Source organism: Pristis pectinata, chromosome 23 (assembly GCF_009764475.1).
Source record: "Pristis pectinata isolate sPriPec2 chromosome 23, sPriPec2.1.pri, whole genome shotgun sequence".
In the NCBI taxonomy this organism is placed as follows: domain Eukaryota; kingdom Metazoa; phylum Chordata; class Chondrichthyes; order Rhinopristiformes; family Pristidae; genus Pristis; species Pristis pectinata.
Window position 1 is genome coordinate 5923580 of NC_067427.1, and position 25920 is coordinate 5949499.

Consider the following 25920-nt stretch of genomic DNA (forward strand, 5'->3'; position numbering starts at 1 on the left):
CATTTGCAGTTTTCTAACTCACTGGTACCTTGTTGGAACTCCAAGTTTTGAAAAACTTCAAACCAATGACTCTATAAATCTCTGAAGCCTTTTCCTTGGATGCAGTCCATTGGGTCTGGGTGACTTGTCTGCCTTCAGTCCCAAAAGTTTTTCTGATACTTTGTCTCTCGTGATGGCGTCGTTATAAGTTCTTCCAACCTTTTGAGATATTTGCAGTGTCCTCTACCATGATGCAAGTATTTGTGTAAATTATTTGCCATTTCCTTGTTTCCATGTTATTAATTTCCAAGTCTTACTGTCCAGGGGTCCCACACTTAGCTGTCTTTTTTTACAAGGATGGAACATCTTTTAATTTTCGGCCCAACACACTTCTTTGAAGAATCTGGACTGATGGCAATAAATACTTGGCCTTTTTTTAAATTAGCAAAGGTTATACAGGAGAATTAATTGCAGTTATACCACTTTGTAAGCAGATAGTCACAGAATTTTATGTTTAAATGAGAGGGATGTCTGGTGTAGTTCTAACAATGAAAATGAAACTAATAGCATGGAAATATAGTTTAAAAAAAGATAAAGCAGAGTTGGGATTTAGATTATGGTGGAAATGATTCAAAACATAGCCATATTCAGAATTATTGTAAATATTATATTAATTTTTCTTTCAGTAGTGGGGATGTATTTTGGTTTTGTTTTCCTCTAAGATGTACCTGCAGATTTGACTCCAGTAAGGAGTACAATTGCATTGGTTTTCTCGCACCATGTCCATCATTCACATGTGAGCTGAATGTTGTAGTCATGGCCAGCAATTGTATTTTCAGTAGAGGAAACAGCATTTGTAGTTTTCACCATATGTGTAGTGACATTGAATTAAATGGGTTCCAGAGGAATGATAACTGCAGTGACTAAGAATAGAAAAGTAGGGAAGGTATTCAGTCTCTGTCATGAGCTGTAGCTGATGAAGTAAATGGTAAATGATGAAGGTAGCCTCTGAATCTTAATTCTTGTGGCAGGATACATTGAGGACGATGCAGTAGCTTGAGTGCAATGAGGCTTCAGCCCTCTCCGATAGTTCTCAAGGAATTTACTGGTGTTTCCCTTCAACATTTTCCAGAACTCACTGGCCTCGTGTTCTGCACCAGAACAAGTGTTATTCCTATTGTTAGCACTTGCGTCAAACTGAAACTATAGACCTGCACCTTCTTACCCGAGTTGAGAGGAAATTGGTTAAAAGTGCAGTAGAAGAAAGAATCAGCTTGAGGTGGTTTCAGTCTGTTCTCAAGTAATTTATTGATTTTCTTTAAGGAGTTTACAATTAATGGATGAGGGCAAGAAATTAAACGTTGTGTACCTTGATTTCAGGAAAGCATTTTACACTGATCCAGATGATCAAATACTGGACAAGTTTCAATATATATGAAGGTCACTGTTTCATAAGATGGTTTCTGGCCAAAGAACAGTAGATAATGGAGTGTTGTGACTGCTAAAAATAATTATTTCATTCTGCAGCTCATTTACACAAGTGTGTAACCTTGTAACCTAAAAGGAACGTGAAACATGTAAAACTCTGTACTGAAAATGTAGGATGAATTGGAAAATGAAAGATACTTAACTCAAAAATAAATGAATCTTTGAGTGAGGGGTATTAGGGCAACTAACAGTATTTGATGTAGGGGTTGGAGTTTCTTATTTTCATGCAGAGGAAATTCTAAAGAATGCTCAATGTATTTATTGGAGAATATGTAATAAGGGAATGTGAGGAGAGCTGTTTCCCTAGTTTTCTGATGAAGGTTATAATGGATTTAAGATATTGGCCTGATTGCACTGATATGCAGCACCTTGCAGTGCTTTTCTTTTAAAATTCTGTATTTGTCCAATATTGCTGTTTTGCTGACCAGAATATAATGCACCCACTTGTGCTATAATGATTAGTTGGATCATGGTTGGTGAATGAATGACTCAAGTCAAATATTAGAGTCGAAATGGAAACCAATCATTTAGATTTTTTTTATGTATTTCTTAATGCAACAACAAACTTTTCTTTGTATGTTTGTAGTTTGAAGGGAAAAGAATTTTTTGGAAATCTAATTTCAATTGCATGCCAGACATTTTTTTTAAACTCTGTTCCCTACTTCCATTTATTTCCATCCAAGTGTTATTTGCACCTGGAGTGCAATTTACACAATCGTTATTACACAATCATGAATCAGGCACAGGTGTAGTGATGTTCTGTGCATCTCAGTCACTTGTTTCTCTCCGTTCTTTGCCCACGCTCTTCTCAAGACGAGTGAAATGAAGCAGCCTCCTGCTTCAGACTTTGGCTAACTGGAACCTAGAGATTAGTTTCTTGGTCATTGTGGGTAGCACTGAAACACTTGTATTTGATAAAATGTGATCATTGAAGAGTCATAATTGATTTGGGCTTTATTTTGACCAAAAGATTTGAATTAGAAGTTTTTAAAATCTTGCACTGAAAATTGACTTGCCTGAAATTGTGTTTTACCACATTTTTTTCCCTCTTCTGGTCTTCTATTTTCTCTCCTTCCCTCAGTCTTTCTGTGCACACTATTCTGTAATTGCTTGAACGTGAATTGATCTGTATTTAGTTGTTGTTGTTGTTCTGCAAAGGGCAACTCAAGATCCCCAGTAATCATATTTACCCTGGACAAACTTGGGGGTTTGTTAGGTATACATCTTCTGTTCAGCAAGAAGTCCGGTGACAGGATCTTTTTAATGTGGTTTGTGGAAAGTTACAGTGGTTTAAGTGAGTAAATGTTTTAACAACATAGTTGAAAGCATTACAGAGAGGGAATGACAAAGGAAACGCTGAAGGGGTTTTCAAAAAAAGGGGAAGTTATTGATTTTGTGTAAGCTTGCTGTTTTTCAACAAGAGAGAGAAACAACATTTGTGGAAGCCTTAGTCAACCTCATAAATGATCCCCTGGGTAGATAATTGTGAATCATGAGAGTGAAACAGGATTCGCTGATTTGTCAGCTTCGAGCTCCTGGGATCATTTGTGTGCTATTCCTGCTGCTGGACGAGAGAACTTGCCAAAAATAATTTCCCCCCCCTTTGTCACCTACAGTATCACTGGTCACACTGAGGCCAGTGCTGTCATCCTGACAGTGACAGCCATAGAAGTCATGCTGTGGGACTGTCTACTTAAAAATAACTGGCCTATTCGTTTAGTTGTGTTGTACTGATCAAATGAAGTGAGGTTGTTCTGTACTAGCTGATATTGCATTCACATACACCCACCTTCCTGTTGCATCTGGAAACATGGAGCCACTAAACCAGCTGTTCTGCTGCCAGCTGATCTTGCCAATAAGCTGGAACAACAGAGCTGAGTAGTGGAGTAAAGATGTTAGTTGGACTCCTGGTGGCATCTCAATTACCACAAAATCACCGTGGATGATCGCCATGATAATTGAAATAGTATGTAAAAGGATTAGAGACTTGGAAGTCTGAACATAAGGAGGCACTTTTTAACGTGCATCTAAAATTTTAAGGAAATGACTGACAACTCAATTTTGTGATTTCCTCCCTCCCCCATCAAAAAATGGCTTAAAATGCTTTCAGAGCATGTAAAAATTTCTGTAAAACAAACCCATTTACTGTATAGCAGTTACATTTGCTGCTTGTTGCTGGTTAATTTTAGTGCAGTTCCTAAGAGCATTGAAATAGGAATAACCAGAAGTCAGAAGTTTGAATTTTATGAATTCTAAAATATAATTAAGGTCTTTAATAAAATCATGCTATCTGTATATTGAAATCTCATTCTATCAATGGTGAAAGAATTTTAGAAAACTAATGTTAGTGTGGCTTACCAGGAAAAATACTCATTTAAAGTATAAATTTGTTTTAAGTTAAAAGATATTAAATTAGTTGAATTTAATTTTCTTGTCTGAAGTTAAATAAAATTGATTATTGTAGGGGTGAAGAGTTGGACTTAATGTTCTCATTTGTAGTGTAAGGTTGAAAGTTAAAGATCATAAAGGATATCCTGGACAAAATATGAATGCTATTAAGTAAGTTATTGCTTTAGAGATAATATGGTAGAATGCATCACTTTGAGTTGAAGGAAAATTATTATTGCACTTTTATTAAAAACTTTTTAGGATTTGGGTATTTAAAATTAGTGTTTCATTTTATTGCATATCACTTGGCTCTTGAGGGTTCTCTAACAAATTAAGATAGAACAGTCCATAAAGGCACCTTTCCACTATCAATTTTTACAAACCAAAGGAATACAGTGGGACTTAAGGAAGAGAGATATTTGATCAACAGATGACTGAAGGCTGAATATCTGTCCACAGAATTCCAGTCTGTTTTTCGTTCTGGCTAAGGAAAGTAGACAAGTGAGTGATGTACACACAAGGTCCTCTCTGTTGAATTTATAAGATTGAGGAGTCAATTATTTGAGATAACCAGAGTTTGGATTGGGGAAGATATTTTTTAAAAAAAAGTCATGGCTATTGTTATATCACACATTTTACATGCAAATGCCCCAAGCTGCTTCATGGGTGCTAACAAGCAAAACTTTACACTGGAATGCAGAAGAACAGTGCAGATGATCAAAACTTGGTCACGTAGATCAGTTATTTCTTTTGGCTCAAAAATCCAGAATGAAGGTACACAGACTTCAATACGTGAACATTTATCTCAAGGAATTGTTACTGAACACAATTAGTCCAGAGAACATGTATTCAAATCCTGCTTTGGTTACTTGGAAACTTGATTTGGGTATTTTTGTTTAAATAGCAGGAAGCAAAGGCTGGTATCAGTAAAATGACCTTGGGAACCGTGTTGTCTATAAAACTCAGTCAGGTTTGTTAAGGAAAGAGAACTCCCTTTCTTCCCTTGACTTGTGACTCAATTTCCACACCATCATTTCTTGCTCTTAATTGCCATTTGAAATCACCTGGCAATCTATTTGGTTTTGTCTGCTGCCATGAGCACTTCAGGAAGATGATCATTTGCTGCCATCTTGGACCTCTGTATTCGAACAATAACTGTCAGTTGTATCATTCGGGGGAAAAAGAAATGGAAAAACAAATATTAAAGCTCTGCCACTGAGCTGTGAAATTGGGGAACACTTCCCACACATAGTTATGGAAACACTGAATACTCTTCAGTAAGTGCTGGATAAATTTGATATGTACTCGGCTGCCATCAACAGATTCTTGTTATGGATTATAAATAAGTGGACGAATGGGGTGGGCCGTGGCAGAGGAGGAAATTGAGGTGCAAGTTGAACATTGAATCATATAGCTAGCTTTTCCTTAGTATATCCTATCTTGCCTCTATGTACTTAAATTGTGCCTCCATGTGTCTGCAGAGTGGGAAATTTTACATTAACTGAAAGGCAACCAGTCACAAGCATTTTTTTAATTCATTGTTACAAGCATTTTAAAATCCTGTCCTAAAAAACAAATTTTCAAATTTTCATTCACTAAGAAGCATCCCAAGTTTGTGCATAGAGTCAGTGAAATCCTTGGCAGAAAAAGTAATTTGAGGACCTTAATGAGTTTATTGATTTTTTTTCCCCAGAATTCCACCACTAACTTCATTTCTGGAACAAAACTAATCACACACCTTACCCATTTCATTTTCCAGTATCTGTAACAAATCTCCATTTTGTACAGGTTTTTCCTTCATGCACACTTGCTTGCTTTCTGCTCTGTTCCTGGTGCTTTGGTGTTTGAGCTATGCTTTGAGTTAGTGAAGCTGTTTTTCTGTGTCTAATGTTTTTGCTGGTCACATTTGTGCATGTGTAGTTGGCATGTTTTCTCAATTTCTGTGCATGCAGCATTATGTTTTCCACCTTTGCCCTGGGGTTACCTGTGAGCAAAGTCACAGGTGATCATTTGGTATGCTCTTTTTTTTTAAAAGATTGTGAACTATCGCAAGAGTTAATGCATTAAATCTAACAATTTGGATCTAATCCATAAGTAGTTTGGTGACAAATGGCAAACATTCTCAACCCATCTTTAATTGCCTCTTGGTACAGGCATTACCAATACATGACTAATGAAGATTTGTACTGATCACTCTGCAGAGTAATAAGATGCTTGCTTTGATTATGATGGAATTGTGTTAATTTCATATTTTAATTGATATTTCCATATTTAATCTGCTTAATCATTTCAGAGCATTAAAAAATGTTCAGTTTAACAGTTTATAATATTTTCAGCAAGGTGTCATCATAAATATGCACTGATCCCTTTATAAAAAGGAAAATAACAGCACACCAACAAAGGTTAAGAACTTTTAAGAAGAAGTAATAAATATGTAACACTGATATCAAGTTTGAAGAAAAAAGATCATCTGTAAGTATTTATTTTAAAAATTAGCGAGAAATGTTTGTTCATACTGATTCTGTGTGTTGCCAGATGAACCAATTCCCAGGTTGAATGCACAAGCCCAGGCTGCTGAGGATATTCTGGATAAATACAGAAGTGCTATTAAACGGTCCAGTCCTAGTGAAGCAGTTGCAAATGATGAGGTTACAGGTAAGTCGTGTTACTGTTCACTTTGGTCTAGAAAAGTTACTTGACCTTATCTGTTGTTACTGAAGTGACGGTGTGTGATCTTGTATGAGCAGGAGACAAAATGGCACCATTGATGTATGGTTTATATAATAGTTGGGTCACTGAGCTGTCAGTGTGTACCAGAAAAAAATTGGTTGTTATATCACTTTGTGAGGAGACTACAGCTATCTAGGAACCTCAAGGATCAGTCCATATTGAAATGTAGCCTATTAACTTCTTGTGGCTAGCTTTAGTTTGATATTAATAAGAGCACACTGCTAACTTGGAACAACCTGAAAACAGAAATAGGAAGAAAGTTTGATAACAAAGTTACAGAATTAGCTATTTAACTCCTATGGAATTTGCATTACCACAATGCAAACTATTTTCTATTCTGTTTTAATAAGTTGAAGGTCTATGCAAGATGTTGGAAGATGGCAGCACATTTTAAAGAATAAAATAAATGAAAATGTTGCCAACTCTCCTCTGTTTTAGCTGGTTAGGACAGAGTAATTGAATCTTACAGAAGAGTGTCTCTGTTGACCCAAGTTATTTGCTGATCACAGCTTGTGTAACAGTGGGAATGATGCAGTGCCATAAGTTTGGGAAAGAGATGAAAAGTTTGCTGAGTTGTTGCCATTTATTGCTACCCATCAACTCCTGCCAAAAGTGTGTACGAGTGTTGACATTGGATGAAAATAGGATCAAACTTGTTTGTGAATTCCTCATGGGGATCTAACATTCTAGCTTTCACTATCGAGGCTGTTATATAAAGAACGCATGGTTGACCACGAAGTTGCCCCACACCAGGGGATCAAATGTTTTCAGCGGACGGGGAAGAAAATGTGATTTAAGATGGTGCTTTCCAAGCAATCCTTTCCTTGCCCATGGTCTGTTGAACTTCATTTCACTCTTTGTCCAACAGCCTTGCATGGTTATTTGGAGCTCCAGGCCCAAACTATTCCTGTTAAATCAACACGCATGCTATTGAGTGTGTTTGTTATGTATCAGACCGATTTGTATTGGTTGGTTATTGTTCAGAGCTGCCGTCACTCTTTACTAAAGGTGACGATTTCCAGTTATAAAATGGGATGTTTGCTTCTGTCCAGAGGTTATCGGAGATGATAGCGTGCATGACTCGCCACGTGATGAAACTCTTCAGAACCTTTCAGCGGATGATCTGCCAGACTCGGCCAGTCAGACTGCCCAGACTCAAGACTCTACGTTCTCCTTTAGGTAGTACCCTTTTCGGTCTGTAGCAAGAGTTGTGGCTGTTAGGATAATGAGTCTGTTTTGTTGTTCAGTGCTAGTCTCTAGAGTTGCTCTATCCTTTATTATCCCTTCCTATATAGAAAGAATCAAGTTACCTTTTCCTGTCTCTCTCACCTCTGATACTCCCTGTCTGTAGCATGAGGAACTTGGGAGAGCAATTTCACTTTGTTTTTGCTTTGTTGCTTTTCAGTCTATTATCGTGTACATTTCTCCCAATTTTGGGGAAAAAGATTTAAATTTGGCAGTTGTTTATTGTTAGTGGCATACTTAATGGAATTAACCAGCTAAAACTGGAAGGGACCCCAGAGCTTTAAGAAGTGTACTGTTTAAATTGTTTCTATTTTGCTTAATTGCCACTAATCTAAAACTGGCATTTTATTCTACCAATTAGGGATGCAAAGAAGAAATTGCGAATGGCTCTGTGTTCAGCTGACTCAATTGCCTTCCCTTTGGTGAGCCATTCAGCAACAAGAAATGGCCCTCCTGGAGGACCAGATCAAGGAGAATCTGAGGGTAAAGAAAATTTAAAATAATTTGTGGTATGTAGTCCTAAATAATCCTCTATTTGGCAGCAATGCATGGACATTCTGAAGTCAATCATTTCCTTTTTAAGGGTAACTATTCAATTTCACTCTTAATACCAAAATGCTTTCTGGCTCTGCTGTTAGGAAACAAATAGTTTTTTCTGTTTATTTTGGGCAAGGAATCTCCTTTAAAACTGCACAGAAGGAATCGTTGTTCTACCAGAATTTTGTTTCTATTCTGTATATTCTTCTGTGGCTTCTGAAAGACTGTCATTGGATTCTTAGGTTGCTCAGCTGTTTCTTGTTTTGCGTGTCAATGAAACAAGGGGTGACACAGTGATGCAGCTGGTGGAGTCACTGCTTCTCACAGCTCTAGCCACCCAGTTCAATCCTGTCCTCCAGTGCTGTCTGTGGAGTTTGCATGTTCTCCCTCTGACCATGTGGGTTTTTTCTGGGTGCTCTGGTTTCCTCCAACATCCCAAAAATTTCCAGGTTGGTAGTTAATTGGCCACTGCAAATTCTTTGCTAGTGTATTTGTGAGTGTTAGAATCTGGGAGGAATTGAGGGGAATGTGGGGGAAAATAAAAGGAGATTAGTTGGGTGCTCGGTGGTCTGTGTGGACTTGCTGGGCCAAGACCTATGTTCTTTGATGTACAAGTGAAGAAGGGATGATATTACTGAAAAATACAAGACCCAAAGGGAGCATGGGAGGTCCATGTCTAGTTGATTCCATGAGCAGGTGTGTCGGGATCTCTTCTCGCAAATGGTGTGGAATCTCAGGAATTTTCTGCCCTGAGGGTTTAGAGGTTTGATCACTGGAGGTATTTGAAGAGGAGATCAATTTTTGAAAGATTGGGGGAATTGAGGACTCTGCAGATCTGGGACAGGAGAGGAGTTGAGAGCTGGGGCAGATCAGTCATTGTATTGGATGGCGGGGCAGGCTTGAGGGGCCATGTGGCCTACTCCTGTTTTCTTGTGCTTCTGCTATGTGACTCTATGATAACTCCAAGACTAATTTCTTGGTTTTCACTTTACTTTTCAGATAATGAGATTGTCTGTTTTCTCAAAGTTCAGCTGGCTGAAGCCATCAATTTACAGGATAAACACTTGATGGCACAGATCCAGGAAACCATGCGCTGCGTTAGCAGATTTGACAACAGGACCTGTCGCAAGTTGCTTGCTGCCATTGCTGAGGACTATAGGTAGAATGTATTCACTGTGCTATTTGGTAAATACTTTAAACATTAGCATGGATGGGACTTAAATAAGCCTTGTTGGCCTATTCACGTAAATGCCAAAGGTGTTGCCTTATTTTGGGGAAGGAAAGCGATGAGTTACCTCTGCATCGTCAACAACATTTATCCCACTACAAACTCTGTTGCAGAAAAGAATTCACGCACTATTCCGCGCCCCCCCCCCCCCCGGACAGAAAGAAATGTTTTAAAAGCATCATTTTCATACAAACAGGCATAGTGATGATTTGTGGTTTAAAATACTAACATACTAGCTTTATTGTTTCCTATTGACCATAAGCAGCAAGTTATGATCACTCATCCCAGAACCAAAAACTATAATAGGTTTGAGCATTATCTTGCCAGCTTTTCCTTGCAGCTGTATTTTTCAGCTTGCTGCATCTTCTATTGTGAGTTACAGCCTAGTTTGCCATTGAATTGTGGCTGTGTTAATTCACATTAAATGCACACTAATTTTCTTTCTCTTTATTTAAGAAAACGAGCTCCATATATTGCTTATTTGACACGATGTCGTCAGGGGCTCCAGACTACACAAGCCCACCTTGAAAGGCTCTTGCAGAGGGTGCTGAGAGATAAAGAAGTTGCCAACAGATATTTCACAACAGTTTGCGTGAGACTATTGCTTGAAAGTAGGGAGAAGCATATTCTGGAATTTATTAAAGGTAACTTGATTCTTTTCAATTGACTACTAGCAATCCTTTAATTATTATGTTGCATGTAAATCCTTTTTGAATTATTATAGAGCTCTGTTTCAAAATATAACATTTTTAAGCAGGTTGTAATTCCTCTGGTAAAGTGAATCTATTCAGTTAATGGCTGAACCTATTCAAAGTTCCAATAACTGTACTGAATTGGCTGATTTCAGTCATGGCCAATGGGTTTGCACAATTGTCCTCGGCATCCTTCCTTCATGAAAGGAAGTGAACATTTTCCCATTCAGTCTAACGATCTCTCTTTGGCATGTGTGGAAACCAGGTGAGTTGGATATTGATTGTTAAGGATGAGCCTCTGTGGAAGATTACTGGAGGATGACTGGTGCCCACAATGTCATTTCCCAGCATGGAAAGGTAATGGAAGAGGTGGCAGTCTCCCAGGGGATTACATGTCTGTTGGAAGAGGCTGGGAGTGTGGGATAATAAAGCAGTTGGTCATAATATTCCAACTGCCATTATTTGGTTCAGCTGGTCTTTGCCGGTTAGTTTTTAATTTCAGAAATGCATTTACACAAATTCTTCACATTTATTTTGATCATTGTTCTGTGGCAGTGACTTGCAAATGTATTTAAGGGAGGAATTGATGAGCAGTAATATACAAGATATCTGCAGACACCTTGCTGATTAAGCAAAAGATTGAGATAAATTGCTGGCTCTTATGTTGTTGTTTGCCTTCCACATGAAAGAAAATGTGAGCGGACTGGGCTTTGGTTAATTTGTTCTAAAACATGAAACTCAACTGTGATCTCGAGTCGACCTGTGCTCTGGCCATTACTGATCAGACTCGGTGTAGGGGGAATATTGTTCAAATGTAACAGGACATTGAGCTATTCTTCCCCCCCTCCCCAGTTACACACTCAACAGTGACAATATCTGTTATGTATTTATTCCCCATAACCATTTCAGAGCAGTAGTCTGAATTTCTAAACAAAAATATTTACATTATATGTTCCTGCCATCCCTCCCTTATTTGGTTCTACCCTTCACTTCCTTTATCAGATTCTATAATCTGCAGCCCTTTTGCCTCCATGAATCATCTCCCAGCCTCTGTTGCTATCTCCACCCACCCTCCCTCCCTCCTCCACCTGGCTCTACCCAGTAATCAACCCCTCTTCAACCGGATCCACTTATTGTCTGCCAGTTCTTGCCTCACCCTCCCCACACCACCACCACACTGCCCCCCCCCCCCCCCCCAACCACCAACTTCTTTATACTGGCTATTGCCCCTCTACCCTTTCAAACCAGATGAAGGGTCTCAACCCGAAATGTCAATGACCCATTTCCCTCCACAGGTGCTGCGTGACTCCAAATTCCTCCAGCAACTTGTTTTTTGCTCCATATTCCAGCACCTGCAGTCTCTTGTGTCTGTGTTTCAATAACTATCCCTGTTTTCTAATGGTGGCAGATTGCAACATTCCTTATTCTATGAACTTTATTATTGTATTCTTTACAATTGTGAAAATCAGCCTCAATTATGTTTAGTGTAGAGCATTGCTAAGAGTGATCAATTGTAGTTGATTACAAAGTAAACTAAGGTATTCTGGAATTGTCAATTTCTGTAATTGTGTGATGAATGGATTTTGTGTGGTAAGGACTTTACTATGCAGGCAAGATGCATATCTCTAATAAATGGAAATAATTTCAATTTTCAATGAATGTGTTTGAAATTGCAATGCAAAATACCACTAAAAGTTAAAACCCTTAACTTGGAGTAGATGGGTTCAAGTTGAAAATGTTTTATCTTTCAGCTTGTAAGTCTCTAAACATTTTTGAAGTATTTAAACTAGAGCTTCCTCTGATGGCCTGGCCCTTGTGGCGTAAAGTCCTCTTCCCCTGTAGCATCAAGCCAAATAGATCAGAAGCACCCATACTGTGCTGGCTAATTTTTGGTTTGTGAAGCAGTTGGGGCACAGTGTTGCCTCCTAGTGTTACTGGGCTAGTTAGGAAAAAAATTAGCCAACATTCTGTTTGAAGCTTCTGTGAACTGCCTTGGGACATTACAGCCACTATATAAATACAAGTTGTTGTTCTTGCTCTTGATTGCTATCCATTAACCCATACTGAGAAGTTTGTTGGCAGTGGGTGAAAACAGAATCTGGCTAGACTGTGATGGTCTCCATGGAAAATAGCCTGCCAAAACTCACTGTTACAGCTTGCAGGTGAGGCACTAGAGGGCAGTCACTGCCTGCTAAGTGATATTCCCTCAAAACCAGCACTATTGGAAGAGGGAACTGAGAGAGATGCTGCTGCCCAAGTTCTTTTAAAAAAAACTATTTGTGCACTACTTGATTCAGCCTCATTATTTGTGCAGACTTTCAGAACCTCACTGCAGCAGATGACAAAACGGCTTTGGTAGAAGAATTCTTGCAGTCGTTGTATGGAGCTATGGCACAGGATGTTATCTGGCAGAACGCCAGTGAGGAACAGCTCCAGGATGCACAGATGGCAATTGAGCGTAGTGTCATGAACCGCATTTTCAAACTTGCCTTCTACCCCAATCAGGATGGTGATATTTTACGTGACCAGTAAGTAACAATAAAGTGCACAACTTTGAAAATAATACTTATATCAAGGTATTCATTGTGCTTCCTTAAAATAATGTTATTGAGCCCAACAAAAATGCTTCATTTTGTTTTCTTTCTGTAATTAGGGCATTAATAAAACCACTGAATATAGAAAGAAAGTGACCTTCTAAAAATGTTTATTGGTAATGCCATTCAAAGAACTGATCTTTATTCATAAACAGTGTAGTTGTTGATATCTTACAACTTTAATGTTTGAAAAGAACTTGAGACCTTTGCAATAAGGACTGAAGAAATGATGTCGCAGATATCTTGGTATCTCTATTTTGAAAAGCAAACAGCATTACAAATGTATATTGTTATGCACGTGTGTGAAACTGTTTGTGTTTCAAAGCAAGTTATTTTGTGGAGTGCTTTAAGGTGTCCGTGATCAAGTGCTAAATAAATGCAAGTTTTTACCAAGACTGTCAAGAAGTTGAATTAATCAGAATTTTGTTATGCCTGATATACAAAATACCTGATTTTGGAAGATGGTCATGTTCAAAACATTTTAAACTAAAAAGGCCACAAATATTCTCTTGTGATCTTTACAATTTGTATTGGTTTTGTGTTTTGCAACTTTTATGAAATTAGAGATGTATAATACTATGACTGGGCTCCTCTAATTCATTTTATGATGAATCTGCACTGTAAAGTCTGAATTATTTCAGAAATAGTCTATCAGGCACAGTACAAGATTTGGGTAAAAACAGCACACTCTTTAAACAAATAATTCTGGTGGTTTTTTTTCTGTCTTCATTCCTAAAACATACCATAAGATAATTTTCTTAAAGATGATCTATAAATGCTAGGTGTTGTTTCAACAAATTTAATTAAAATTTAAGTTACATTTTTGCTAATCTTAACCTTTTGTCGCTGTGATTTATTTCCTTCAGGCTCTTCTATGAGCACATTCAGCGTCTCTGTAAAGTCGTCAGTGCAAATCATCGGGCACTTCAAATTCCAGAGGTAATAACTTAAGTAAATTTTGTATCATCATTTGGCAAAACTGTGCAGAAGGATTTTGGGAATGGAATTTGTAAATACTGAATTAAAAACAAAAATTGCTAGAAACATTCAGCAGGTCAGGCAGTGATAGTGGAAAGAGTAGTGTTTCAGGTTAGAAAACCCTTTTAAACTGGGAAAGAGAAATCAAGTTAGTTTTTAGTAGCAGAGAAAGTAGGACAAAGGGAATTTCTGTGATAGGACAAGGTTAGGGTTACCGTGGGGATAAATTATAAAGGTCATCGGGTTGATGAGTTAACAGAAGCATTTAGAAACTATGAAGTGCAGACAATTTGAGAGTACATAGGAATGTAGGATTCCACCACCGCACTACTCTTTCCCTCCTCTGCTGTTGCAGCAATTTGAAGAGCTCTTTGTGACTCCCTGATCTGCTCTTCTGTCCCACCAACCACTCCCTTCTTATGGCACTTTCTCAGGCAACCACAAGAGAATCAACATCTATCCTTTTACTACTTCCGTTCTTCCCATCCACGGACCCAAGCTGTCTTTCTGATGAAGCAGCGATTCAAGTGTACTGCATTTTGGTGTTCACAATGTTATCACGGCTTGCGGAGTCCTCAGGAATGAATTTGGCACTCCCCGTTGTCTGCCACTTTAATTCTCCATCCCACTCTGACGTATCTGACTTAGCCACCCATTGCTACACTAAGGCTTAACGAAATCTTCCATCTGAGTATGTTGCAGCCTTTTGGATTCTGTATTGAATTCTAGATCTTCACGTAACCCACTGTCTGTATCAGAACTGGCTGTCTCTGCTCTAAGTCATCTGTCTGTGATGTTGGCTGTTTTTCCTTCTCCATTAGTGCAGCCTGACTTGCCTGGACGTGCTCTACATTTTGCACTTTTTATGTTCCTTTATTTGCCTTCTCACTCTCTAACTGCCCATGTGTCATAGTTTTTACTAATTTTCTCTCTCACTGCACTCATTAATCCATCAACTGGATAACCATTATAGCTTATTCCAATGGCAACTCTGGCCTTGCCCCTATCAGGGAGATTCCCACTGATTTGTCTAACCATATCCCCACCTTCTCTGCAACTGAAAACAAACTTGTTTTCTTTCAATGGGTCTTCAACCTGAAACGTTATTTTCCTTTCCATAGATGCCGCCCACCCTACTGAATATTTCCAGCATTTTCTGTTTTTATTTCAGATTTCCAGTATCTGAGAGTTTTTTTATATAATTCATTGTAAACACTGCTGTTCTTTGTAGATAAAGAGGAACCAGTGGATGTACTATACCTAGATTTCAAGAAAGCTTCTGATAAGGTGTCAGTTCATAGGTTATTGCAGAAAATGGAAGCTTGTGGCTTAGGAGATAATCTATTACAACGGATAGAAGACTGGCTGGCTTACTGGCAATAGAGAATAGGCATAAATGGGTCTTTTTTTTGGGTTGGCAAGATGTAATAAGTGATGTGCCATAGGGATTGGTGCTGTGGCCTCAACTTTTTACAACTTGGTTAGTTGGTTATTATCACCTGTACCGAGGTACAGTGAAAAACTGTTTTGCATGTCATCCTTACAGATCATTTCATTACAACAGCGCATTGAGGTAGTACTAGGGAAAACAATAACGGAATGCAGAATAAAGTGTTACTGTTACAGAGAGAGTGCAGTGCAGGCAGACAGACAATAAGGTGCAAGGCCATGATGAGGTAGATTGTGAGGTCAAGAGTCCATCACTTGTATAAGTGATCTGGATGAAGCCGCTGAGCAATATGGTTGTAAATTTGCAGATGACACAAAGATAGGTAGGAAAGAAAGTTGCAAAGAGGACATTAGGAGGCTGCAGGAAACGTATAAGGAGTAGTAAACAAGTGAGTCTGGCAAATGTGGGAAATATAAAGTTGTCCACACGTGGCAGGAAAAATAAAAGAAGCATATTATTATAAATGATGAGTGACTGCTGAGCTCTGAGGTGCAGAGGGATCTCAGTGTTATCATTTATTGCCAGGAAAATTGAAGGCAAAAGTAGACGAGGTGACATTTTTCCACTGAGAGTGACAAAGGCCAGTAGAAGCCGAATATTTTTAAGGCAGAGACGAATAGGATACCTGATGAGCAAGGAGGTAAAGATTCCTATGGATACGTGAGGTTACATTCCTAACAGAACAGGTTTGGGGAATTCAGTAGCCTTCTGCTCCTCATTCCTATGTTTGTTAGATTTTAGTTTCATTTGCAGCGAGAGACAGTTATGTACAGAGACATTGAGGATTTAATATTTTCACATAACCAGAGTTAGGTAGAACCTGAACATGTGGCCCAATGGAATAGAGTATTTGCACCTTGTCTCTCTGCAGCACAGAAAGGTATAATCTGATTGGGAACAGGTGGGGGAGTTGGATTTGGTATGGATAAAGATTATTCAGTGCATCTCCTTTGCTTATTGTTGAGTAGTTGATATAGAAAATTGGAATTTATAAGTGAAGCATAAATTTGATGTGAAAATTGGCATGCAAGTATTGACCACTCATTGGATCCATTCCTTCACTATTGATCCCCTCCCACCCACACTCACCTGGTTATGATGCAGAGGGCTGGACTCACTGACCTTCCCATCCTGGAGTCAGACAACATGGTCTCAGCACCAACAAGACTTGAGGTGGTGTACAGATTAGGTCCCACTTTCCAGAAAATCCCGACAGGCTTTACCAGGAGGCAAAATGGGGGATGAAGCTTTGGATTCTGTTGAAGCTGAGGCTTCTTGATGGTTTGTCTCTGACATCTAGATGCTTAGAATCTATTAAAGTTGATGTAAATAAAAATTTAATTTAAAATTCATGGAACACTTAAATCATAACTAAGCTAAAGTATAATTTTAAAAATTCATTTGCCTTCTGCATTCTGCAGGCAAGAAACCCCATTGAAATGAACGGAGTCTCTGAGCTGAGTGTATTTCCCATTGTAATGCTGGGAATCCCAAGAAGAAAGGGATCCCCCACTAGATTCCACATCAAGTCCAGTGACTGCTGTGACACATTCAGATAGGTCCAGGACCCCTGTCCAAATGGATGAGCACCTGTGGTTACCTTCAACACCACTGGCCGTAACCAGCAAGGTTCACCTCCATCTCTGGCTACCCTGCTTAGGAGTTGTTAGTTGCTGGTGACCAAGCCTAAAGGTCAACCTAATGAACTTTGGGGAAAATTGAATATTTGAAAGCAAAGTCCAAGTGGTATTTTTATACTTTACCTGATTAATTACCAGCTCTTTTACTTAATCTCTCATGCCTCTTCAAGCCAGTCAGATGGAATATTTGTGGCAGCAGGAATTTGCCACAAATCTTTCCCAACAAATAGGCTTCAAAGCACATTTTTATACTGAAGTGTGCTGTTAGCTCTGCATTTGAAGAGCTTTTCCTCGGAGTCCAAAATCGCTTTTCTTTTCACTTCCCCTTGATCGTGCGATTCTCAGCTCCGCAGATTACCTGTTCCCATCTCCAGCAGTTTCGTTGTTATCAGTGCCAGAAAGTGAATGAGAGAGAGATCCAGGGTGAGTATGATTTGAATCCAGCCCTCTGATTTCTCTTCCCTTTCCTCCCCAAGACAGATGCTGAAACACTAATGGGGAAGATATTGGAGCTAAACCCACATCGAGGCAGTTTCATTTTACTCTAATGTTTGAGCCAAATTGACTTAATAACTGGATATCTGTTCTAGTCCTAGCTGTTTGCCACTTTTCAATATTGCTGTTCAATTTTTTTCCTGTTTTCTACACTTTCTCCCTTGCCTGAAGATGAGTGTAATTCCACATACAGTTTAGCAAATGCAAGTCGCCATTCAGAATCAACAAATAAAAGAAAATGAATGTCTAGTACAGAATCTTCACGGCTTTTCTTCCCCCTCCTCCTCTTGCTATCTCCTCCACTTCAATCTAAACCTGCACTGCTGTCTCACCTTCCAGATGTACGATCCAGTATCTAGATCCATTATTGAGTGCTATTAATTCACTAAGATAATCTATGCCTATAGAGGAGACTATTCCTGTCAGATCTGTCTGCCTCCAAAATGGAATCTACTGCCCAGTGGTCCAGCTCGAGAACTAGTGAAATTTGTCCAATGTGGTCTGATGTTTTGAAATTCTTTTGTGCACTCACTGGAGGTCACCACTCTGGAGCTGCTCGGACGCCTACGCTGTGAAGTCTGTTGAGGTATTTTTGTTACAGGCAAATATACAAGGGCAGCCACGTTTTTAAATTTTCTCTGCACTGCACAAATATTTCTGTTAATAGGTCACAGTAGTTTTAATCCTTTTCGTTAACATTGCCTGCTTCTGAGATGCCGCCTACATAAAATAGAAATTAATTTGTAATACTAAGAAATGTAATAGTTGTGTTGAGAATGTGATATTGTGTACATCACACACTTTTTGTATCTTCTTTTCAGGTGTATTTGAAAGAGGCTCCATGGCCATCTGCACAGTCAGAGGTTCGAACAATCAATGCGTACAAGACCCCAAGAGATAAGGTTCAGTGTATCCTGCGAATGTGCTCCACCATAATGAATCTGTTAAGCCTAGCCAATGAGGACTCAGTCCCTGGGGCAGATGACTTTGTTCCTGTTCTTGTGTTTGTCCTCATCAAGGTGAGCCATCCAATGAATATCAATTTTTTTTGCAGGAGTGCACTTAAAATGCAGCTATTCCAAAATGCCACTGGTATTTTCAGCTCTGCACACAAGCAGAGGAATGCATCCTTGTGCTAACCAACTGAAAATTGCTCTTGCCCTGAAAACTAAATTGCTTTGCATTTTATACATTTAAAATTATTTTAAGCTAGTTGGATGCAGCAAATTTCAGTTTTATTTAGATTGTCCCTTGATCTGTTGATCGTTTGTTTACGATGAACAGTAGATGGCAGTCCTGTGAAATTTTGTCTAACCCTGTGATCACTGGGGTATTTAATGTGTGAAATCTTTGAACCTTGAATATTTTGACCACTTTTGGACTGTGATGGTAATGATGCTTTCTCTGTGCAAAAGATAGCCACTTAATCCTATGCAAATTTGTTCTTTGAGCTAAGAATATCATTTGCTGTCAGTAAGATTGTTGTTTTAATGTATTTGGAGGAAAATTCATTGTCATTAATTCCTGCAGGATTCTGCAGCACTAATGATGGCTTCTTCAGGCTAATTGGCAAGGCTAGACAATGCAACATGTCTGAGAGATGATGTAGTGGAGGTGATATAAAACACCTTTAATCTAATTGAACCATTCTGAATGCCTCTTGAATACCTAACATTTTATATGTATTTCCCATGAAGCATAAATTAAGACATTGCTATTGAATGAAAAGTAATATATCGTCTGATTCTTTCTCCCTCCTGATTTTGTACGCTTTTAATTCATCTCTTTTATACCTTTAGGCTAACCCACCCTGCCTGCTGTCCACTGTTCAGTACATCAATAATTTCTATGCCAGCCGGCTCAGTGGAGAGGAATCCTATTGGTGGATGCAGTTCACAGCAGCAGTTGAATTCATTAAAACCATTGATGATCGCAAGTGATGCAGAACACCACCTGCATGACAGACTGTTAGGAAAAGTGAAAAGATTTGCACCAACTGTTTGTGGGAGGGGAGCTGAAGACTGAATCTTCTCCTCTTGTATAATACATGTACATAGTGTGGAGACATTTAAATGAAAAAGAACAACTAGATTCAGTGGATCTTTACCAAAATTAACAATCAGATTTACTAACAGGTCTTTATATTACTGTCAGCAATGCGAAAAGGGACCACACTTTTTCAGGTATTTCAGAATTTGAAACTGTACTGTAAGCAAATGACACCCTTTCCCTTCTGTTATTCTGGTCTGCATGAATTCTCAACTGAGGCCTTAAACAAGTGTTGATTTGATTTCATTTCATTTACCATGCCCACCCCAACCCCACAACAATTTTATAAAAGAATCAGCAAATCAGCAACTTGTGGCTTAATGTTCTTTTTCATGAGGAGGTGGTTCTTTCCCTAGAGTATCCAGTCCAAACTTTCAGGGAAACTTGCATTTGACTGAACAAATTAAGTTTCCTTGAAAGTATTACACTGCAGAAATGCAACATGCCTGAACTGGAGGTAAAGAACCAACAGGTCTCATTTTATCTGAAGAAGTCACCTTTTTGCGTTGCTTCAAAATGTTTTTGGGCCTTCCAATAAATTATTTCCAAAGTCTGGGCTTTTCTTTAAGCAAGCTGATATACCTGACATTGTAACCTTTATTGGCATCTGTTTTAAGTGTTAACATTTAGCCAACCTGTTAGTAAAGCAGCATAGGACTCTACTGTTTTGTTGCTGGGGTCTTTATAAACCTAAATCACATAAAGATGCTTTTTTGGAGGTAATTTTACAAGGTTGTCTGTTTCACGGTTTGAGGAAGAGCAAAATCTAAGTGCTGGTTCTCAGTATTTGCAGTTCTTAAACGAGTTTCCTTATTGTGTGGCAAATCGTAGATCCAGAGACAAAAATGAATCTGAGACTCTGGCCTCTGAATAAGGGATCCAGTTTTAGTCAGGGAGTACAGAGGCTGCTCTCCCACAGTCCAAACTCAGCAAGGTATGTAGTAAAAGGAACAATGAAATGTTGAACTCTCACCTGCAATTGAATTTCAACCTTGACTGCTATTTGAACTCCCTTTATCCTCATGAAGGTTTTTTCCCTCTGTGTAATCGACTGGGGTGCAAGGACCATTCATGTCTCGCAAAAGCACACCTCTTCATCTCATGGAGTACATGAGGAAATTTGCAACCATGACTGCCGTGGCTGAGAGAGATGAAAATTTGAGTGGAAGACCAGCAAAAATCACTTCAATCCCTTACAGCAGCTGAGACTTCCAGTTGACAGCAGTGCCTTTGTCGACAGTGAGAGTTAACATTTAACGGCCAACGTGAATGGACAGCCATACATGACTTGAGCTTGCTGCACCTTTACAAAGCCGGTTTTAATAAATAGAGTCAGAAGGCATTGGGACTTGGCTTGTCCAGAACAATTTCCAGATCAAACTTCAAAACTGCAGTGAGTCAGATGTTGATTGTTAGGATATATAAATGGCAAGGTATGATAAGAATTTAAATTATTGCATTTTAGGTTGCATTATAAATGGCTCACATGGTAGGATTAAATAATGGCAGCTCCAATAAGTTAAGACTGATTTGTTGTTTTATTTCTTATATATAAAAAAGGGATCATTACTCAATGGGTGGATGAATAGTAATATTAATGTAAGTTCATCTGATTTTGCATATTTTTAGAAAATAAAGTAACTTAAGAGAAGGTGGTCTCCATTGTGCTGATCCAAAACCAGCCTAATATAAACCTGCCATCATATCAGGTCCACAGGCCAGCAAAGACCTTGGATGCTTATGTGAGTCTGTCCATTGCCGGCTGTTGTGAATTATAGAATGGCATCCTTCCTACTCTTGGATACCTGTCCTCACTTGAGACTTGTTCCTAGCACATCTGCAATGATACCGTTTGAGTCTGGGTCAAGGATCTGGAATGGTGAATACCGTGGGGATAGGCTGTTTCATACCTCAACATATCTGCTCCCAAGGAGGAAAGACCTAAAGAGTAAGTACTTTCCCTCCAACCCTTACAACTCACCATTTTCTTAGACTGAAAATGTTGGACTCCACCACGCTTAATTGTTAATTATCTGAATTGGGGGGGAGGGGGGGTGGAATTGCAAAATCTATACACGTTCTAACTGTATGTATATTCGATGTGGGAATAGATATTTTAGTGTGTCAGTCTGGAGTAAAGGATCTTTATTATATTTCAAACAACATCCTGAATATTCAGCATTATAGTCTTGAAGAAATGGAACGCTTCATATCAACACAACTAGGATCCGTGTGACAAAATCTTAGCTAGCTCCTACAATCTTTTTTTAAATCTTTGCAATAAAAAGAAATTCCTGGAATGAATCTTAATGTGCATCTGCACACTTTAGTTAACCAGTTGACATGTCGGAAGATTTGATGCTGGATATAGTCAACGGTATTAAAGCCATATACCTGAGTGATTTAAGAAAAAATGAAACAAAGTCTATTCACCTGATTATAGCCATGAGTTATTCATTTTTCTCTGCTTATTACAAGAAAAACGTTCAGCCAACCCTACAGTCAGGTAATCACTGTTCAAGTTGAGTTGAAATGACTTACCAAAAACAAGTTCTATCTTTATTTTTATTTGGTGTAATTAAGTTTGCGTGTTAAGTGTCTAGCTATAATGTACTAGTTAACACTAATCGAAGGCTACGTGATCAAATGACATTTCTGAATATTTCTAATCTTGGGTTACGCATTTGGGAATCTGAATTCCTGACACTGGTGCAGAACTCAGCCTGATGGTGTTAGAAAACTGGAAAAAGTAATTTATGTATACTTCCAGCTGTGGAGTATTAATGCAGTTGGTATTATATGTAGGCATGAGGTGTCTGAATTGATAACCTGAGCAAAATTGCTAGCAGTACCTAATTTGGTGCAAAAATGCTTTACAGATCAGTTAATTGGAGAAACTGGGATGCAGAAGGGAATAGCTTCTCTCAAAAACAAGCTCCTTTTGGCTTAGTCAGTGTTACTTTTCCCTGGTGTTGCAGACCATAGTCTCAGCATCATTGGGGTACACTGCAGGATAGTGCATGGATTATGTATTGTCATGCTGGGTTCTTAATGGGTATAGAGGGATGGTGCAGTTGAAGGGGTGCTTGCTTCCACTAAAGACTAATTGGCTGAAACAATAATGTGTTTTGCAGTTGCACTTTGAAATAATTTTAAGACATTAATATGTTTTTGTTTTCCTCACCGTAAAGAAACTTTGAGGAAAGAAATTTAAGTATAAACAATGGTGTTTAGGGATTGGAATTTATTTATTTTACAGTTAAACTTTATGAAAACTGAATTGTCAACTATTTATTTTTAATGTGCTTTCTCTGTGGGTTCATCCTAAGTTGCCTTTTGTGTTTTAAATTTTGAAGTACGGTCTTAAAGATTTGAAGCCTTTCACATCATTTGCTTAGACAACTTGTATATGAGTCATTAATTGTATCCATGGAGATTTTGAAATGTATGGAAGCTACCACTTACATATAACGTAAATTATTTGAAAAAAAAATTGCAACTGCTTTTAATCAAACACAATCTTTTACTGACAAGCATATAGACCCAGAAAATACATAAGTGAGGACCAAACATATCATCATATCATTAATGTTCTGAAACATCAGGAATGGACAAATGATTTTCTGCAGTTAGCAGCTAGGAACTTAGAAGGGACTGTTATGTTGAGAAGTTAACCTATGCTAACTAAATACTGTGTTTTGTTTGTTAACTGCATCACCTGTATTACTGCCTCTTTGAAACTGTTAGAGATTTTACAAAGCTTAAGTTAATGAGCTTGCACAATCTTGCACACAGGAAAAATGTATACTGTCTTTAAGGAGATTAATGTAATATATCAATCCATAATGCTAATTAAAGGGAGCCGTTTATCCCATTGTTTGTGTCTGCTGGTGAATTTGGTTCTTGCCATTCTGAAGAATTGATTTCAGTGTTAATTCTCTCTGTATGCAATGTGAGTGGTCTTCAAATTGTACAGCACATTAACTTCACGGGTATGTTTGTACTGTGCAGTGCAAGCTGACTAAAATTGATGCACATTGGCTTTAATTGCAGATGGAATTCCTTAAGATCGAACTTCAGGTTGTCGTGTGTAAACCTGTAAGATGGGTATGAATTTCAACAGTATTTTGCATGCAAATTTAACAGCAGCATTAGGAGCAGTAATGCAGTGGTGTACAGTCCAAATCCATGGAACAAATCTAGTTTGTAGATGCCGTTGAACAAAAAGAAAGAAATTTGGTCAATGCTTAGTGATACTACCATAGGGAATTCCTTTTTTGCAACCCTCCCATACAGTCCTGGGTTCCTGTGAAGAGGTGCTAACTGGAGTCATGGGATTTTTGAAGAAAGAGATTAAAGAGCTGAATGGATGACTGTTGGTGCTTTTGCCTACCACTTTTTAGCGTTCAAGATCAGAAAATGCATTTGGATTTACTGCTTTTTCTTTAATTTGATTTGGGACGATTTCAGGTCTATTTATTGCTTTTTAAAGCTATGGTTATTTTCCTTTACCTGGACTTGGACATTTTGTGCACAAATGTTCAGTATAGAAATACCATGAGGATAACGTAACCCCATGCTGTTCACAAAATTACTTAAAGCCTATCAACAAAACTGGTTGTTCAAAGGTCCCAATAAACTGTTTCACTTGAGATTCTACTTTTACTGTTAATACTGGTCTTGCCCTGTGAGGTGTTGCAGTTAGTCCCAGTGCTGAGTTAAGTGGAGAAACTAAACATGGAAGCCTCTTGACCTTACCACCTACCCCACCAGCCTTTGCATTCAACCTCTATTTCCACTAGCTTCAATGCAGTGTCACCTAGTCTTCCATTCCCCTCCTCTTCAAAGTCAAGTTTATTGTCATATGCACGAGTACATGTGTGCACGAGTGCAATGAAAAATTTACTTACAGCAGCAGCACAAGCACCATAGCATCAGATGAGCAGCATTCACAAGAAAAACAAATTGAACATAATTTTTACAAAAAAGAGCACAATTTAGAACAAAAAAGGTCCAACAGTGCAAAGTGATCAAAGTGGTCATGGTCTTGCTATTGTTGAGGTAGTGACTAGGGTTGTGTGGGTTGGTTCGAGACCCAAATGGTTAAAGTGGAGTAGCTGTTCTTGAACCTGGTGGTGTGGGACTTGAAGCTTCTGTACCTTCTGCCTGATGGTAGCTGCAAGAAGGTGGCATGGCCCAGATGGTGGGGATCTTTCATTATAGATGTTGCCTTCTTGAGGCAGCACCTCATAGCATTCATATTCAGCATTCTGAAGGGACAGTTCCTTGTGTAACACCCTGTTCTTCATCTCCATAACATTAGCTAGAGACAATCTACCACCCTCAGGACTCTGCATTGGATTCAAACATTTCAGAGAACAAGCCTTTTCCTTCTGTATCTGGTGAGTTCTGATGAAACGTCATCAGTGTGAAATGTTAACTTTTTCTCCACAGGTGCTGCCTGACCTGAGTATTTCCAGCATTTACAGTTTTTATTAAGGAATCCATGGTGGGTATGATTCTGTTACGGGCTCCTCTCAGCCTCGGAACATTACTAAATTCAGGACAGATGCATGCTCTTCTGTCAGCATCTGTCCCATCTCGTCACTCAATGGTGACTTGTTACTGAAATTGAATTTCCATGTCGATTGTGGATTCTGGCCTATGTTTACCTTCTGAAGCAGACAGGTGTTGTCCATTCATGCCAGGGATTAAACCTGTGAGCTACCTAATTTAATATTAAATGCAGAAAATGCTTGAAACACTCAACAGGTTGGGCAGCATCTACAGAGTGCAGATCAGTTGACATTTCAGGTTGGTGACCTTTCATTAGAAGTGGGAGTTGTAACAATTTCTTTAAGCAAGCAGAGATTTCTGCTCTGCTTATCAAACAGCTTAACAGGAAGCTGCCCTCGACACAGGTGAGGTAAAAACTCAGATGTGGTTCAGTCTGTGTTTTCTCCCCTCCTGTTGAGACAGCTGGCTTTGGCCATATAGCCACCTACTAAATCAAAGACTGATAGAGATCAAGAGCTGAGTTTACACAATGCCCTGCCCTATAAACTCTTTGAGAGTCTGTTTGAGCACCTGTGGGCTGTTCTTAAAATAATGCTGAATTCCAAAACAAAATGCACAAAGCTTTATGGATCATAAATAATCCAGCTGAAGCCAACTGGATTTCCTTGTTTCAAAGACCAGGCTTGTATTGTCTGTCTACGTAAAGGTTGACAAATTTGATCATCATTTGACTGAATATTCCCAATCAGTTAAAACCAAAAATAATTGCATTTCGGCTCATTCACGTAGCCATGAAAACTTCACTTTGAATACGATTTTAAAGTTTTTTGAATATTTGATACTTGCTTTCCTGGAATAAAATTACAGTGCAGCACTATCACCACAAGATGGCAGGTTTGGCTTGCTCAAT

At 38.7% G+C, this 25920-nt stretch overlaps 1 protein-coding gene across 8 annotated transcripts in view; it reads left to right on the forward strand.

Annotated features, from left to right (window-relative positions):
- gapvd1 (GTPase activating protein and VPS9 domains 1) overlaps positions 1–23361 on the forward strand; it is a 92022-nt gene extending 68661 nt beyond the window's left edge. For all 8 annotated transcript variants that reach the window (XM_052036837.1, XM_052036831.1, XM_052036834.1 and 5 more), the window contains 9 exons: positions 6391–6510; positions 7638–7764; positions 8192–8313; positions 9367–9526; positions 10052–10239; positions 12602–12815; positions 13748–13820; positions 18266–18463; positions 19244–23361. In XM_052036837.1, the coding sequence (XP_051892797.1) occupies positions 6391–6510; positions 7638–7764; positions 8192–8313; positions 9367–9526; positions 10052–10239; positions 12602–12815; positions 13748–13820; positions 18266–18463; positions 19244–19384 (1343 nt within the window). In that variant the 3' untranslated portion in view covers positions 19385–23361. The remainder of the gene's footprint in view (positions 1–6390; positions 6511–7637; positions 7765–8191; positions 8314–9366; positions 9527–10051; positions 10240–12601; positions 12816–13747; positions 13821–18265; positions 18464–19243) is intronic.
- Positions 23362–25920: the final 2559 nt, after the last annotated feature.